Source organism: Ochotona curzoniae, unplaced genomic scaffold, assembly GCF_017591425.1.
Source record: "Ochotona curzoniae isolate NIBS_2020 unplaced genomic scaffold, NIBS_Ocur_1.0 scaffold_4506, whole genome shotgun sequence".
In the NCBI taxonomy this organism is placed as follows: Eukaryota; Metazoa; Chordata; class Mammalia; order Lagomorpha; family Ochotonidae; genus Ochotona; species Ochotona curzoniae.
This window is the reverse complement of record NW_024467119.1, coordinates 67,650,440-67,667,950: the sequence shown is the minus strand read 5'-3', so window position 1 is coordinate 67,667,950 and position 17,511 is coordinate 67,650,440. Positions and strand designations below refer to the sequence as shown.

General features: G+C 43.4%; 1 protein-coding gene across 2 annotated transcripts in view; it reads right to left on the bottom strand.

Annotated features, from left to right (window-relative positions):
- The window catches only part of NAA15 (N-alpha-acetyltransferase 15, NatA auxiliary subunit), a 91,546-nt gene that overhangs the window by 48,983 nt on the left and 25,052 nt on the right, over window positions 1-17,511 (bottom strand). For both annotated transcript variants that reach the window (XM_040967406.1, XM_040967407.1), the window contains exons 2-3: window positions 5,559-5,643; window positions 2,396-2,500 (exon numbers count right to left, since the gene is read on the bottom strand). In XM_040967406.1, coding sequence (XP_040823340.1) covers window positions 2,396-2,500; window positions 5,559-5,643 — 190 coding nt within the window. The remainder of the gene's footprint in view (window positions 1-2,395; window positions 2,501-5,558; window positions 5,644-17,511) is intronic.

The window sequence follows — 17,511 nt, the reverse complement described above, 5'->3', positions numbered from 1 at the left end:
TATGTGAGAGACAGATGCTGGCACACCAGCAGACAGGGTCTGAGGTCCCATGTGCAAGCATGCATGGGACCTGGGCAGGCAGGGACCCAGGCTGCCATGGCATACCACCAGAGGACCAGGCTTAGGGACTTGCATGCTAGTGGGCTTGAAAGGCTATGGATTGCTCAGGGAAGCAGGTCTGGAGATGAATGCGAGGGAGGATGATAAGGAAGAATATGACTGGTGAGGAGTGATTTCTGGGGGGCTTCTACCAACCAAGTTATTACACTTGCAGGTAAAGGAATAAGCTAAGATCAAGTGGTTTAGAGCAGGAAAACAAACTGGAGGACCTTTTGAGGCCAACAAACCCACCCACATGAGAGACCTGAGTTGCAATTATTGGTATCAACCTCTGCCTTTTAGCACACTAAAAAGCCATGATTAGGGGGGCTTGTCTGGCAGGGTTCAATTGCTAGTGAGTATCAGGGAAGTGTGTGAACTGCGTTAGGCTGGGCCATGACACTAACCAGTTCATGAAAGAAATGGGTCTGGGAGGAGATTCTATTCTACAGGGGGGGTCATGGGTTCAACCCTGTAGGTCTGCCATACCAGCTGGTTTGCTTACAGGAGGGGGATGGTAACGGGCTTAACTAGACACAACCATGGAACTCGCTAATACACGGGGGCACTGGGGTAAGGAACAGGCCAGCTTGATCAAGGCTACAGCACCTGCAGGCGTACCCAAGAACTGGGTATGAAGCGGATCAGGACGCAACATCCACCAGCAAACACAATGGCAGACACTGGGTGACAGACTGTGAGGGCCTACCACCTGCTGGCACAAGTGAAATCTGGGACTAAGAGTGAGTCTGGTGGGGGAATTTGGCGAACTCTCCTGGTAGGCCATCACTCCCACTGGTGAGCACCTGAGTCAGAGCTGGATGTTGGTCAGGCTGGGCAGGGCTCTTCGCTTGTCAGCAGCTGTGTGGGTTGGCGGTGGGGGAGAAGGGGATGATTGGGCCGGGCCAGGCCAAACTATACCACACTGGTATGCATGGGAGCCAGGATGGGTTGTGGGCCATGTAGGGATAGGCTAGGCTATCATACTTGCCAATCTGCATGAAAGCCAGGGATGGAGGCAGACTGGGCAGAGCAAGGCTGTAGTGCCCAGCAGTGTGACTTGGGACAGGGGACAGGCCAGGCCAGGTCAGGCTGCAGTATCGATGGCAAAGACCAAGACAGGTGATGGCTTTTACTGTGTTGGGTTGGAACAACCATTGGCACATGCAAGATTTGACTGGGAGTGAGCCTGGTTGTGAAGTTAAGGGGATGCCCCAATGGGACATCTCAGAACTATCAAAACCACTTAAGACATACCCTCAGAACATGCTCCACATCGGGGACCCTGGGACAACATCAAGTGGCTGTCTCCCCATTCCTGGGCACTGATACAGTTGGGCTGCTAGGAGAAGCCCCTTCCCCTTCTCTTCCCCACTTTCCCCAGATACGGGCAAAAACAAGAGATTGGAGGCAGCTTTCTCATCCACTTTCCCCCACTCATTGACCATTCTTACCCTAATCAATGGTCCACATGGGCATGCATCCCTCTCAACTATGTAAACATTCTCAGAAATAAAATGAATTATTATTAAAAAAAGTTTTTTAGAAAGAAGCCAAGCTTGGTTTAAAATCTAATTGAAACACACTCCCATTATATATATATATATATATGTATGTATATAATATATATATGTATATCCTTCGCTAGTGTTGAGGTCTTCATGAACTCTGTATGATGCCATAGTCAGCTTAGCTGCTATATATCCTAGGTAACTGACAGTAAATTTCCATTTAAAAACAACAGAAATCTATTGTTGAGACTGGAAAGCCCAAGACCACAGAGCCACCAGAATCAGTGTTTGTTCACTGCTTCAGATGACACATTCTAGCTCTGTCCTCCAGCATGGAAAGGACAAAAAAGCTTCCTCCAGCCTTATCACAAAAGGCAATAATCGCATTACACCATCACCATCTACGCGCACTCACTTGCTCTCTCTCTTTCTCTCTCTCTCTCTCTCACTCACACTCACACACACACACACACACTTCACAATTATAATCAGTTCTCAATATATGAATTTGGCATGAAACATATTCAGACCACACAAATGCCTCCCCTTGTTAAGCATAGGAAGAGTTTACACACATATTTTTAAAGGCAATGTCCAATTATCTATGACATATTGTTATATACCCAATTTAATGGGTATTTAACAATGCTCCTTAGATGAAGGAAAGTCGCTGTTAACTCAGTTTTAAGAAACAGTCTTCCTAGAGTTGCAAATTAAAAATGGATCTAAAACTTAAATTATTGCTTTAGTTCAAGCACTCAATTCTTATATTTCAAAAAGGATACACACATGACTCTTCAAGTCATTTCTCAAACCTCTACGAACCAGTTCATAAGCTTCTTCCTTTTTCCCCAAACAGTTCAATGTTAATCCTTTCATAGCCAGAGTTTCTATTTTTAGTAGGAAAAAAAGAATTAAACATTAAAATTAGAAAAAGATAACCATAAATTTAAAACATACATCCTACACTATAATGATAATTAAAAATTTCAAAATAACTGAGACACTTTCCAAATTGGTACAGAATTAAAATGTTTTAAACTGACAAATCAAGAAAATACAGATTTCTAGGCCCTTTTTAGCACTTCTCCTCTTATATTTTCTTAGATGAAAGAAAAAAAAAACAAAACACACAAAATGCAGGTACATCTGACTAGGAAGATAATATTGTAATTCACATGCTAACAAGATAAACATCACTATCTTTGATGCTTCAAGTTCTAGTTGTTTCTCTTCCAATCTAGCTCATAGCTAATGTGCTGGGGAAAACAGTAGAGAATGGCCGAAGTCCTTGGGTTCCTATACCAATATGGGAAACCTGGTAGAAGCTTCTGGCTCCTGACTTCAGTCTGGGACAAACCTGTCTGTGGCAAGTGAACCAAAGGATATAATATTTCTGTTTCTCTCTCCCTCTCCGTTACTTTGCCTTTCAAATCAAATTAAAAATAAATAAATAAGCAAAAATTCACTCTTTACTATCCTTCAGAGGAATTCCTGTGATGACCTTATTTTATATAATTACACCATTAAATATAAAGAAACTTTTGAAAACAGATCTTATTTCTGTAAAGTTACACAAAAATTCAGTTTACTCTTAACAACTGTATAAATTATGTACATTTCTAATTTCCATAAATTTACTTTAAGATGATTCTTTGGAATTACTAAATATGCAAAAAAGAGATGTCAGGATCCTGAACAGATTATGAGAGTAAAGGGAAATACTAAATTCTCAGAAAAACAAATTTTTTTCTGGTTTTATTATCTGTGGAACAAAAAGCATTCATTGTGATCTGTCCAACTTTTAGGATGGAAATTTAGATTTTATATAAAAATTGACAAAGGTTAAAGATTAATAATTTATATTGAGGCAGGTGTTTGGCATAGCAATTAACACAGAGCTTGGCATGCCTTATTGAAGCATCTGGGTTCCAGTCCCAGTTCTTCTATTTCTGATCCAATTTCCTGTAAATCCAGATCCTGACGTTCAACAGATAGTTCCCTGGCACCCAGAGAAGTTCATGCTTCCGAGCTGCAGCCCAACCCAACCCTGGCTGTGCTAAGCATGTGTGAACAAGCCAACCAAAGATCTCTGTCTCTGTCTTTCAAATAAACTGGGAGAAAAGGGGACAGGGAAAAAATAAATCCTGAGCAAGAGTCAACCCGTACTGTTCAAAAATATTTTCAGGGGTAGGCATTTGCCCAGGTGTTAGCTGCCAGTTGGGATGCCTGTATCTCCTTATCAGGTTGCCCGAGTTTGATCCCACACAATGGTACATGATAGTGAAAATTAAAAATTAAAAAAAAATTCTTATCATTCCACTTTTTATGTTTTCTTGAATGCATTTCATGAGAACTTTTAAGCTTTCAGCTTACAGATCCATGCAGTTTATATTTTGTCAGATTTGTACCAACTATTTCATTTGAAAACATAACATGTTCAGAAAATTGTTTTCCAAATATTCATTCCTCATATAAAAAACACATGTGACTTTTGTATGTTGACCTTCTACCTTGTCACTTGATTAAACTCACTTCTTAGTTTTAAAAAAAATTATTGTTTGAAAGACAGTGTTACAGAGAGAAAGAAATCTTAATGAGAAAAATTTTCCCCTTGCTAGTTCAGCACTAAAATTGGCTATAACTGGCAGAGATGGGCTGGGCCAATGTCTGGAGACAGGAGTTTCACCGAAGTCTTCCATGTGGGTAGCAAAAGTCCAGATACTCGGGCCATCTTCAGGTGCTTCTGCTGGTGCATTAGCAAGGAGATAGATCAGAAGTGGAATAGCCAAGATCTGAATCTGTGCCCATGAGATGCCAGTATCACAGGCAATGACTTAACTTGCTATGCCACAATGGCAGCCCTGAAACAAATTTCTGAAGGAAAAAGTGTAATAGTTTTTTACCCCTACTGTTTTCCATCTCCAAAAAAATTCAGCAAATTATACAGTGAAAATCAAAGCATGCAAAAGATGAGGAAAGCTAACAAATTTATTTCTCTCCCACTCCTCTTCAATTCATACTAAGAGCACAATATCAAACCAATTATAAGAGTAACGCTTCCTAACTATATCTACAGATCAGACCTAGGAAAGATGATTTTCCCTTATCCTCCTCACAAGTTTAGCCAAACATATTCTAGTTACTGTATAAATATCTCACTTTCCCTGCCAATCTTCATATAGGAAAAGGCAAGTGAACTTCCAACAAGATTATACCATACAAATCTTGTCTTCAGTATCATTCAACCTGGAAAAAATAAAGTATAATACAAATAAAAGAATTACAGATCATGAACAAAAGAATAAATGGTCTTTAATACAAAGAATAAAATCTCTCCAACTCAAGTGAAGTTCCAAGAAAAATGTTTATTGGATCCAGAACAGTAACTAAAGTCCTCAACCTGCATGTGCCAGGATCCCACTTGGGTGCAACTTCATGTCCCAGCTGCTCCATTTCCCTTCCAGCTCCCTGCCTGTGGCATGGGAAAGCAGTAGAGAATGGCCCAAAGCCTTGGGACCCTGCACCCATGTGGGAGACCCCGAAGAAGCTCCTGGCTTCAGATCAGCTCAGCTCCAGTAATTGTGGCCACTTGGAGAGTGAAGCAGAGGATGGAAGATCTTTATCTCTCCTCCTCTCTATAAATTTGACTTTCCAATCAAAGAAAATATTTTTAAAAAAATTTTTATTAACAAAAACTTTAGTAATCATTCTTTGAGCTTTCATATAGAGCTAATACTCAAAACAGGAGTTAACAGAGAAAATATGCTATATTTTGTTGACACTAAACCAACACTTCAGCATTACACTTTATCCTCACATAGGAGTCAAATATAATAATAAGAGAGTTCACTCGCTCCAGAAAACAGTTAAAGATAGGTGGGAATGCTAGACTTCAGCAAGAGAATCCAGACAGGAAGAGAGTAAAGCCTTGGTGTTCACGCTTACCTCCATGCTCTGCAAATTTGGGATTAGACAGGATTTGTTTACAGAACTTCAACCCATTTCGGTACTGTTTATGTTCGTAACATCTCTGTGAAAAAAAAATACAAGTCAGCTTTGTAAGAAATGCAAACAACTTTAATTTCAAAGCTCAAGTTTTAATTTTGTTAAATAAAATGCTATTCCCATCTTCTAAATTCCACCAAGAATATGGCCCAAATACATAAAATAAAAGACAAAGAGAAAATAGGTTAGGGGGAAAAAATAAATAAAATTATTAGCCCTTTCCAAAAAGTCTATCAAGTGAATGGTATAGACAATGAAAGCAGAAAAATAAAAGGTATGGATCCTGACTTTGGTCTGCCCTATACCAGGTTACTGCACCATTTGGGGAAATAGGCACAGTTCAGAAGATGCTCTCTCTCTCGCCCCTCCCTCTCCCTTTCAAATAAATATTTAAAAATAAAATAAAAATTTCTTCTTAAATTAAGAAATCTTTTAAATTCAAAAGGCCAAAGAAGTACATAAAATGACTGGAAAAAATGACCCATATAATGGTAAATGATAGAGAAATTTCAAAGTTCCAAGCCAAAGATGCTAAATCAGCATAGCACTAAACTTTCATTTCAAAATAAGAACAGAGTACTGAGAGCTATTACACAAATATTCAGGCACTTCAAAAAGTTCATGGGGAAATAAAATTTAAAAGGCAAGCTTATTGGGATCAAAAATGTATCAATATGTATTCCCATGAAACTTTTGGAGCCCCACAATCTTCAAAATTCAGAATAAAAATTAACACTCAACTTATGGAGATTACTAAAAGAAATGAAAACAAGCTCTTTAAAGGACAATCTAAAATTTACAAAGACATCTAATACATTAAAAAAGATAAAAACACCCTAGAGAACCACCATTCCAACTTGGAAAATAAGTTAAAGGCAGCCCTGGAATAAACTTCCAGCAAGAGAATAAAGAGAACTGGTGTACACTGTTATGTGGAAAACAAAACACTACTTATAAGCAGCAACAGAAAGAGGCAAATTTGAAGAAAACAAGTAACAGGTCGACAGAAACCTATGAACTAAATGAAAGAAGTTTTAATTCCAAGAAAAACAGAGGCTTATATAAGAAAGAATACATGGACCCAGGGTGATATTCACTTAATAGTATACAAAATTATAAAAATGTAAAAATTCATTACATGTTTCTCAAAAAACTGTGATATTTGGAACATTTCTGAGAAAAAAGTGAGTAGGCAAATATTTGAATGAGGAATTTCTTCATCTTCATCTTCCATAGCCAGAAATCAATAAATGTTTGAAAGTCATGTCAAGAAACTGATATATTATTGAGCATTAAGGAAAACACCAGAGAAAATAATAGACTAAGTTGCTTAACTTAGGAGAAGAGAAGGAGGTGAGAGAAATGGGACACATTTTCTTTTCTTTTTTGTTTTTTAAAGATTTATTTTTTATTTATTTATTTATTTATTTTAAATTGGAAAGGCGGATATACAGAGAGAGGAGAGACAGAGAGGAAGATCCTCCGTCCGATGATTCACTCCCCAAGTGAGCGCAACGGTCAATACTATGCCGATCCGAAGCCAGGAGCCTCCTCCGGGTCTCCCACGCGGGTGCAGGGTCCCAAAGCTCCGGGCCGTCCTCAACTGCTCTCTCGGGCCACAAGCGGGGAGCTGGATGGGAAGAGGGGCTGCCGGGATTAGAACTGGCGCCCATATGGGATCCCGGGCGTGCAAGGCGAAGACCCTAACCACTGCGCCACTGCGCCGGGCCCAGGACACATTTTCTTGACCATAAATCTCTCAGCTGATTTCTAAGTATCAAAATACACTTGCATACCAGACTTTAAGAATTTTATTTATCCTGGATTTGTTATAGAAAAAAAACTAATGTTAAGTAATGCCAGAACTGTTATCAAATTGAACAAATTTCACAACTTCTGAGATTATGTTAATCTAGGAAAACGGTTAATGGATATGAAGAAAAATTATAGTAGAAATATTACAAAAATATTTTACAGGCGCAAAGTTCTGTGTTTAGCCATCAAGATATCAATTAAGCCAATGCCACTGAAAATTAAAGCTGTTCTATAACCAACTACGTACCCATCATCTCCAGTTTGTTGTTTATTTCAAACTCAACAGATTTTCCCCAACACTTAATCCTCTCCTTACCACGTCTTTCTCATCTTAGTGAATGCACTCTCCATCAAGTCCCTCTAACAGATAACTTGGTGAAAAAATGCTTGGTGCTTCCGCTTCCCTCATGTATGCTCTAGTATTACTGGTCCCCTTCGGGTTGCAACAGTTTCTAACTACTGCACATACTTCCTCTACCTCTCAAACACAATGCAAAAGACAGAGGAGTGGAGTGCAGAAGTAGTGATTTGAGAGTTATCACTAACCATATGGAGCTAATAAAATTTAACTTACTGTTCCTGCTAGTATAAAGTCTACAACTAACTTTTCTTATAATAGTAAAAACATTCAAGGGAAGCTATGATGTAAAGACAATTATAATTATGTTCCTCTTAAGGAAAGTGGGAAGTAAGACACAAGAAGAGCACTACATGTCATTATTCAGCATTACATGTCACTATCCATAAAATCAGCATTAACTTTCTGAAATTTTACTAATGTACAATGTTACAGGAGTGCACAGTCAGCCTAGTGGTTCAGATGCCTACCTTCCGATTCAGAGCACCTGGGTTCCAGCACTGGACTCTAATTTCCTGCCACTGTAAACTCTGGAATGTAGCAGTGATAGAAGAGTATTCTGCTGCTGCTGCTTATTCTAGCTTCCTCCTAATGCAGACATGAGGAGACAACAACAGAAGGCTCAAATAGTGGGTTCCTGACACCCATGTGGGATTCTTGGCTCCTGGCTCCAGCCCCCAATCTGGTTCTTGAGGGCATCCAGAGAGAGAATCAATCAATGGAATAATTCACATTCTCTCTCTCTTTTTCTTCTCTTCCTCCTCCTTCCCACTCTATCGGACAACTCTATCATTCATTCATTCATTTATTTGAAAGGCAGAGTAACAGAAAGTGAGGAGAAACAGAAATATCATCCACTGGTTTGTTCCCCAAAAAGCCACAAGGACCAGGCTAAAGTCAGGAGCCAGGAGTTCCCATATGTGTGCGGGGTTCCAAGGACTTGAGATGGACTAGCAGTGGAGAATCTAGGATTTGAACTAGCACATATATGGGCTGCCAGACACAGAAGCAGCCCAATTCACCATGCCACAATGTGAGTCTTCAAATAAAAAATGTTTTAAAGATTTACTTTTATTGAAAAGGCAGATTTACAGAGAAGGAGAGACAGAGAAAGATCTTTTGTCAGATGGCTCACTCCCCAAATGGCCACCTTGATCAGAATTGAACCAATCCAAAACCAAGAGCCAGGAGCCTCTTTTGGGTCTGTCACGTGGGTGCAGGGTCCCAAGGTTTTGGGCCGACCTCAACTGTTTCCCAAGCCACAAGCAGGGAGCTGGAAGGGAAGTGGAGCAACTGAGACAAGAATCACGTCCACATGGGATCCCAGCATCTTCAATGCAAGGATTTAGCCACTAAGCCATCACACTGAGCCCAAATAAATAATTTTAAAGGTAGTTAGGTGACTTCTGTTTATGACAAGATGCACATGAGACAGAACTTGCCATTCCAAGACTGGATAAAAGATACGAAACAACTTCATTAGCTACCACAAGATTAAAAACCATGAGATGTGACAATATGATGATCTTCAGAAATGCCACTGCATTACACTGGCAGGCGTTTTATTGATCACAGGAGCAGAAGAAAGGTCCCAAGCAGAACACAGTAATCCACAAGATTAAGCCAAACAACATTTAAGGCATTCTGTAAAGAAGAGTACTAAAAGCAAAACTAGGGTCCAGCACAGTAGTTTAGTGGCTAATGTACTCACCTTGCACATGCTGGAATCTCATATGGGTGCCGGTTCATATCCCGGCGGCCCTGCTTCCCAAGAACCGCTGAAAGTCTTGGGACCCTGAACCAACGTGGGAGATTCAGAAGCGGCTCCTACCTCCAAATCAGCTCAGTACTAGTCATTGCAGCCACTTGGGGAATAAATCAACAGACAGAAGATCTTCCTCTCTGTCTCTCCTTCTCTATGTATATCTGACTTTTCAATAAAAATAAAAACCAAATCTTAAAAAAAAAAAAAAGAAGAAGAAGAAGAAGAAGAAAAAGGAAAAGGAAAAGCAAAACAACCCAGAAACCTGTATGGGAATACCTAGGTTTATGTTACTGAAAATCATGGATTACTAAGTGTTCTATACAGAGAACAGAACTTTACGAAAACAAAGATTAATTTTCATGGTCCATATGGCACTCAGTTTCAGCCAGCCATAATAATCAATGAACAGATGTAGAACTCAATAAATTACCTCAGAAAGCTCATGATTAAGTGACAGACATAAACTCATCCAAGAGTATAACTCTTGGCCCACCCTAACCAAAAGTGTCCAATCAGATTGACGACCAAGTACTTTCACAACCTAACACAAAAAGCCCAGCACTTTAGTTAAATCTAGTAAAAGTCATTCAGAATCTGCAGATACAACTTCCAACAAAAATTTCTACACACAAAAAGACAATTTAAAGAAAACAAAAAAATTTTAATTTCTACAATCTAAAGGCCAAGAAAAATAAGACTAAAATGATTGAGATAATCAAATCAAAATAATCAGTATAAGTATGTGCAAATTTTAAAGAAAGTACAAACCATAAAGAGAATTAGAAAAACATAGAACTTACAGATATGGAAACAAAAGGCTTTAAAATGAACTTCACCAGATAGTATTAAAGTTGGTATTGAAACTTTAGAAGACAAACATCAATAAGCTGGAAGTTACAACAATCCAAAGGCTTGCACGCATCTCCCTGCTGATGCTAGAGCCAGAGGGCCGGCCTCCCCAAGGGGCCAGCTCCCAGGTGGCAGGCCTCAGGCGGCCATGGAGGTCAGTTCTTCCCAGTGGCACAGTCCCAGGCAGTGGAGCTTGCATCAGGTGGACTGGGCACCAATAGCACCAGGAGAAGAAAGTGGGCCACCTGCGGCTCCATTTTGAGGGGAGAACATAAGTACCTTTACAGGTCAGACAGAAGCACCAGCTCCTGTGGGAAATAAGATCTGAGGTAGTTCAGATTGACCAAAACTGAATACCACTTACTGATATACACTAAAGCCTGGGCTTGGGGCCTACCTGACAGGGCTAGATCACAGTACTCACCAGGTACATGAAATGTTAGGTTGGACCATGGCACTAACCAGCAGGTGAGAAAACTGGATCTGGGGGTAGATTCTGCGGGGAATGTATGGGGCCACCCCTGTGATTTGCAATTTCAGCTGGTTTTCCTGGGGGCTGGGGATGGTGACAGGCTGAGCTAGGCATGACCATGGAATCCTCCAATACTCTTGGGTACTGGGGTTGGATACAGGCTGCACTGGCCCATGCTGCAGCACCTGCAGCAACACCCAAGAATACAGTATGGGTGGACTGGGTCGCAACAACCACCACTCATACATAGGCCAGGATGGAGGGAGTAATCTGTGACCAATAAAGACCTATCACCCTCTGGCATGGGTGAGATCTTGGTCTGGGAGTGGGTCTGGCGGGAGAGCAAGGGAAATTCCCCTGGTGGGCCATACTCCTGCTGAGCATCTGATTCAGGCTTGGGTGTTGGTCAGACTAGGCAGGGTAGCTCCTCTTTTTGGCAAGTGTGTGAGTTGGTTTTGGAAGGGAGTGGATCAGGAAGGGGCCAGACCAATGTAAGCTTACTAGCAAATGCAGGAGCCAGGCTAGAATCCTGGGCATGCAAGGCTAGGGAATCACACCTACTGGCTTGCATGAGTCAGCGATGGGAGCAGACTGGGCAGGGCCAGCCTGCAGCACTCAACAGCGAGAGCTGAGAATGAGAGCAGGCTGGGTCAGCCCAGGCTGCAGCATCCAATGACAAATATCAGGACAGAGGATTGGTTATACTGAACTGAGACAGAGCAACCACTGGCACATGCAAAAATCTGTGGCTGGGAGCAGGCCAGGTTGGGGAGTTAAGGGATGCCCAGGTTGGGTTATGGTTCCCACTGGTTAGTGCGAGAGCCAGAATGGAGATGGTTATCAGGGCTGGACATGGCTGAAGTGTCCCTCAGCATGGGTGTGAAATGGGTCTGGGGTGCGCCAAGCTGGGATAGGTTTCAGCTCCCACTGGGCCATGTGAGAGCTGCCATCAGGACAAGGACTAGGTGTGGCTGGGCTGTAACACCCAACAGCAAGAATCAAACTGGGTGAGGGCCAGTTGGGTAAGCCTACTGCTTCTGAAAACACAGGAGGTGGACCAAGTCAGCCCGGACAAAGGACCCGCCAGTGTGCACCAGATTTGCCACTGAGGGGAGACCCTACAAGAACCTTGGGGAACTCCTTTGTCAAGGTGCAGCCCCTGCAGATGAGCGCAAGATCCAAGGCAAGGAGCAGCTCACATAAGACCAGGTTAGAGCACCTGCGAGCATACGTGTGGTTCAGGTCTGGGAGCAGGCCAGGCTGAGTCAGTTCATAACACCCACTGGCAGATCTGAAAAACCAGGATGGGGTGCAGGATGGGATGCAGGACAGACTCAGTCTGGCCACATGACCAGTCAGTTCACATTAGGGCTGAGACTGGGGGCTGAGTGTGCTGGGTTAGAAGGCAGCACACACCAGCTCAATCTGGAAGGGGGCAGACGGGGCCAGGCCAGGCTACAGCAATTGCCAAGGTGAGAAGGGCCATGCCAGACTAGACCACAGCACACAGTAGATCAGGCTGGTGGGCTACAACAATTGTTGGCCTACATGCGAGTTGGGTTATGTTGGGGGCACTGACCATTTCCTGCCCTGTGATTGGCCCTTTGCCCTGATTGGTGTGCCTTGGTTCTCTTTAAGTTGATTGGTCAAGTTTGACAGTTAAGCGGGGGGCTTGGCGGGGGAGGGGCTGGAGCGTAACGGATATAACGGTGATAACGGTCAACGGACAACGGTCACGACGGGACGGAGGAGCAGAATAAAAAGCGCCTTGGAGACTCTCTCAAGTGTCGGGTGATTTCTTCCGCGGGACGGGAGGACCCCCGATACCTGGTGCTGTGACTCGGGTAGATAGAAGATAACTGGCGCTGTGAATCAGATAGAAGTCAGCTGGTGAACGCCAGGAAGGTAAGCTGAGCAGATCGCTCAGGGAGCCGCTTAGAGCAGGGAATTAGTTACAACTGAGCTTTTTGCTCAGGAAGCCGCAGCAGCGGGGGGCCCATTTAAGCTGAGGTTTCAGGTTACCTCAGGGAGCCGCTGATAGCAGCAGGGACGTGCACGTCAAGTTCGCGGATTAGCGACAAGCCAAGTTCGCAGGGTAGCGACGAGTCAAGTTAGTCAAGTTCGCGGGTAGCGACGAGTCGAGTTAGTCCAGTTTGCGGGTAGCGACCATTAAAGCTGGGTTTACCGCCATTCACGATCGTGGTTTGCCGCCATTCACGATCGTGGTTTGCCGCCATTCACGATCGTGGTTTACCGCCATTCACGATCGTGGTTTACCGCCATTCACGATCGCGGTTTACCGCCATTCACGATCGCGGTTTGCCGCCATTCACGATCGCGGTTTGCCGCCATTCACGATCGCGGTTTACCGCCATACAGGATCGTGGTTTACCGCCATTCAGGATCGTGGTTTACCGCCATTCAGGATCGCAGTTTACCGCCATTCAGGATTGCGATCTAGCGCCCATTCAAGTTAGCAGTTAAGGATCAGATCAATTTCACCATTTGACAATCGGTCAAGTTTGCAGGTTAGCGACGATCAGCGGTGTTAGAAATATGGCCAATTTAACTTTTTCAGTGCACATGCAACCTTTATTGCAGAAACTGCTGACGGTACTGTTGTTTTTGCAAACTATGCAGAGGATCACTCCATGGTTTCTGGAGGAGGGCCTTTTGATCCTGCCACAATGGGAACACTTAGGCAGAGACTTAGCTAGGGCAGAACAGCAGGAGCCCATCCCTCCAGGAATGGTCAGGTTCTGGACATTGATTAAGTCTTGCCTGACAGATGGCACTGATAAATTCAGAGGACGTATACAGGAAGGTGAGAAAGTCTTATGGAAACGCAAAAAAAAAAAAAAAAATCAGAATAGATGGTTTAAAGACTCTTAATGATTTCCAACAGGTATTGGAGTATACTAATTGGATCTGACCATATTTTTGTATTATTAGACAATGCCAAAATTGTGTCCCATTTTTATCCCAGCCTTGCTTTGGGGTTAATCCCCGTGGTCTTATGCCTAATCATATATGGCAGATGGATGTTACCCATGTTCCCAGTTTTGGTCGCCTTTCTTTTGTTCATGTCTCTATTGATACCTGCTCTGGGGTTCTTTATGCCTCAGCTCATACAGGGGAAAAGGTTCAAGATGTTATATCTCACTGCCTTCAGGCTTTTGCAGCCTGGGGCGTCCCCCAGTGTTATAAGACTGATAATGGACCTGCCTATGCAGCCAAAGCATTTGATAAATTTTGTTCTGAATTTGCAATTAAACACTCTACTGGCATCCCATATAATCCCACAGGCCAGGCTGTGGTAGAGCGTGCCCATGCAACTCTCAAAGCATTATTAATAAAACAAAAAGGGGGAGTAGGAGCCACCCTATATCCCAAAAGTCCTAAACATCAATTGGCTTTAGTTACTTATATTTTTAACTTTTTGATTCTGGATTTGGATGGCCATTCTGCTGCCGAACGCCACACTGTTGGCGCAGGCCCCTGCAAAGATTGGGTGATGTGGAAGGATGTTTTAACAAAACAATGGATGGGCCCGCATCCTGTCTTACGACGGACGCGAGGAGCGGTTTGTGTTTTTCCACAGGATTCTGATGGACCGGTGTGGGTGCCAGAACGTTTGACGCGAGTGATAAGAAAGCCGGAGCAAGATGAACCTGTGGACGTGGTGGATGCTGACCAGCCTGATGTTCATTCAGATACCGAGAGGAGACAGCCAGAATCTCCAGCTAAAACTGCACCATAAAAGGGGTGCAGCAAATATTGACTCGCTGTCTAGGGCCTTGGAAATGGCCCCCAGAATGGACTGCTGTCAAAGTACTGTGACTCCTAGAAGAGTAGCACCTGATCTTGCTGTGACCAATTTATTTCCTACCTGTTCAAATTGTGCCTTTGTGGGGTATAACTATATATATGGTAACCCTGTTCAATCTGTTTCTGCTCAGTCTTGGAATGTCTGGGTACTTTGCACTAATAGGGGTGGGTGTTCAGATATATCAGCTTTTGCATTTATTGATAAGGTAGTGATAAGAAATTGTAATTATAGTAGTAGTAGTTCTAGAATATGGGAAGAAAATGTTAAAGTTAATTGCAGTTGTTATGTTATCTATAATGCTATTTATGTATGTGTACAAGCTCCATTTATGTTTATTGTTAATTGCTCTGTAGTTAAGTGAGCCCTTAACCAGTGTTGGAATGGCTCTGGCACTGTGGTGCTGGTACGCATTCCACAACTTATTTCCATCATATGGGGACCTCCTGTGTGCTTAGTCTACCTGGAATGTGTGTCACTCCCTCTATTGTCACCAATGGTTCCCGAGCACTGAATTTGTCCAGAGAATTATCCGCTACGCTATCCCCTAGTGGAAGCTGGTCCATACGACAAAAGTAGAGATTGCCACAGTAAAGCAATGGACAAATTGCATACTAAAGGATCTTTCCTTTGCACACCAATGGGCTGGTATAGTAGCCATGGGCCTTATATCATTCTTTGGGGTCTGTGGATGCTTCATCCTTGAGCACAGCGTCAGCAGCAGTAACAGCAGCTGCTAGTGCAAGCTGTGCTTGCCCTTCACAGCAGATAATCCCTAAAAGTCTGGCTAGGCATGCTGGACCGGTAGCCAGAGACGGGTAAGTATCCGATATGGCTTCACCAACCTAAGACAGGTGCCACGTTCCTAGCCACGTGGTTAGCCCATGATGGGTAAGGGGAGCCTGAACTCGGAACACCTAAGACAGGCACGGTCCCTTGCTTAATAAAACAAGAAGGGGGAGCTGTTGGGGGCACTGACCATTTCCTGCCCTGTGATTGGCCCTTTGCCCTGATTGGTGTGCCTTGGTTCTCTTTAAGTTGATTGGTCAAGTTTGACAGTTAAGCGGGGGGCTTGGCGGGGGAGGGGCTGGAGCGTAACGGATATAACGGTGATAACGGTCAACGGACAACGGTCACGACGGGACGGAGGAGCAGAATAAAAAGCGCCTTGGAGACTCTCTCAAGTGTCGGGTGATTTCTTCCGCGGGACGGGAGGACCCCCGATAGGGTTAGGGGAGAGCCAGGATGGGCCAACTGACTGAATCCACTGGTACAGGCATGAGCTGGAGTAAGAGCAGAGGGGTTGGGTTTTGCCCTAACAGCATCAGCAGGCAAGTGCTAAAAGTGGGGAGAGGGAGCAAGTCCTGTCAAGCTAGACTGCGGCACCTCTCTGATGGGCTGTAGCTCCCACTGGTGAGTTTGAGAACTAGCAGTGGGAACAGGCCAGGCCGAACAGGCAGTGGCATCCACTGGCATGAGTGTGAACTAGAGGGTAGAGTCGACTGGGTTGAGTTAGGCTTCAATGTCCAATGATGTGCACAAGAGCTGAATGGGTTGTAGCACAGACCAGACCAGTCCACTGCACATGCTGGCAGGCACTGGAACCAGAGCTGGGGGCTGATCCAGTGGGGGTTGTTAGAGTTCTCTATGACTGGGTTTCAGCTCCTCCTGGTGTACCTGAGGGCTGAGCAGTGTGGTGGACAAGGCTGGGCTGGGCAGCAGCACCCATTGGTTTGCAAGGGAAGACAGGCAGAACAAATTAATCAACTACCCCAGTGAAATTTGACAGAAAACTTCAGGGCGAATGGAGACTCGCCCTAGGAATGACTTCCTCATCCTTGGACCAGCAATATCAACAGCCTCTCAGAACTACTGAAACCACCCGAGCAGAATCCTCAGACCGTGCTCCACAATGGGGTCCCTGGGATGACATTGGGTACTGGGAGGCTTGGCATGGTCACTCCCACTGTATGCTTTCCTCCTCCAGATACAGGAAGAAGAAAAAGAAAATGTGTAAAGAATGATCTTGAGCACCTTCCCCCGATCTTTGACCCCTCCCATCCTGGCCAACTATGTAAACATCATCAAAAATATAATTTAAGCATAAATCAAAGACCAAAATGACACTTCAAACTTACAATAGTTTCACAGATCTAAATGTGTAAGTACAGATGCTACAACTTTTTTTTTTTTAAACTACAAAAATACCTTCCTGAACCTAGGGTAGAAACAAATTTTAAACATTCAAGATCAGGGACCCGGTGGCATGGCCTAGCAGCTAAAGTCCTCATCTTGATCGCGCTGAGATCCCATATGGGCACTGGTTCTAATCCCGGTTACTTCACTTCCCATCCAGCTCCCTGCTTCTGGCCTGGGAAGGTAGTCGAGGATGACCCAAAGCTTTGGGATCCTGCACCCGCGTGGGACACCCAGAAGAGGTTCCTGGATCCTGGCTTCAGATCGGCGCAGCACCAGCCATTGCGCTCACTAGGGGAGTGAATCATTGGATGGAAGATCTTCTCTGTCCCTCCTCCTCTCTGTATATCTGACTTTGTAATAAAGTAAATAAATCTTTAAAAATAAATGAATAAATAAATATTAAAGATCAGGTATAAGAAATCTGGAAGCCATACAGAAAACATTTGCAATAAATATGGAACTGATTTACATGTGAAGAACTGGAAGAGTCTTAAACTCCTCAAGACGCTTCTCTTGAATTAAAAAAAAAAACAAAAAAACTACTATACTTAATTACATCAAAACTACATAGCCACGTTATTAAACTAAATTAGACAGTGCCAACTATCC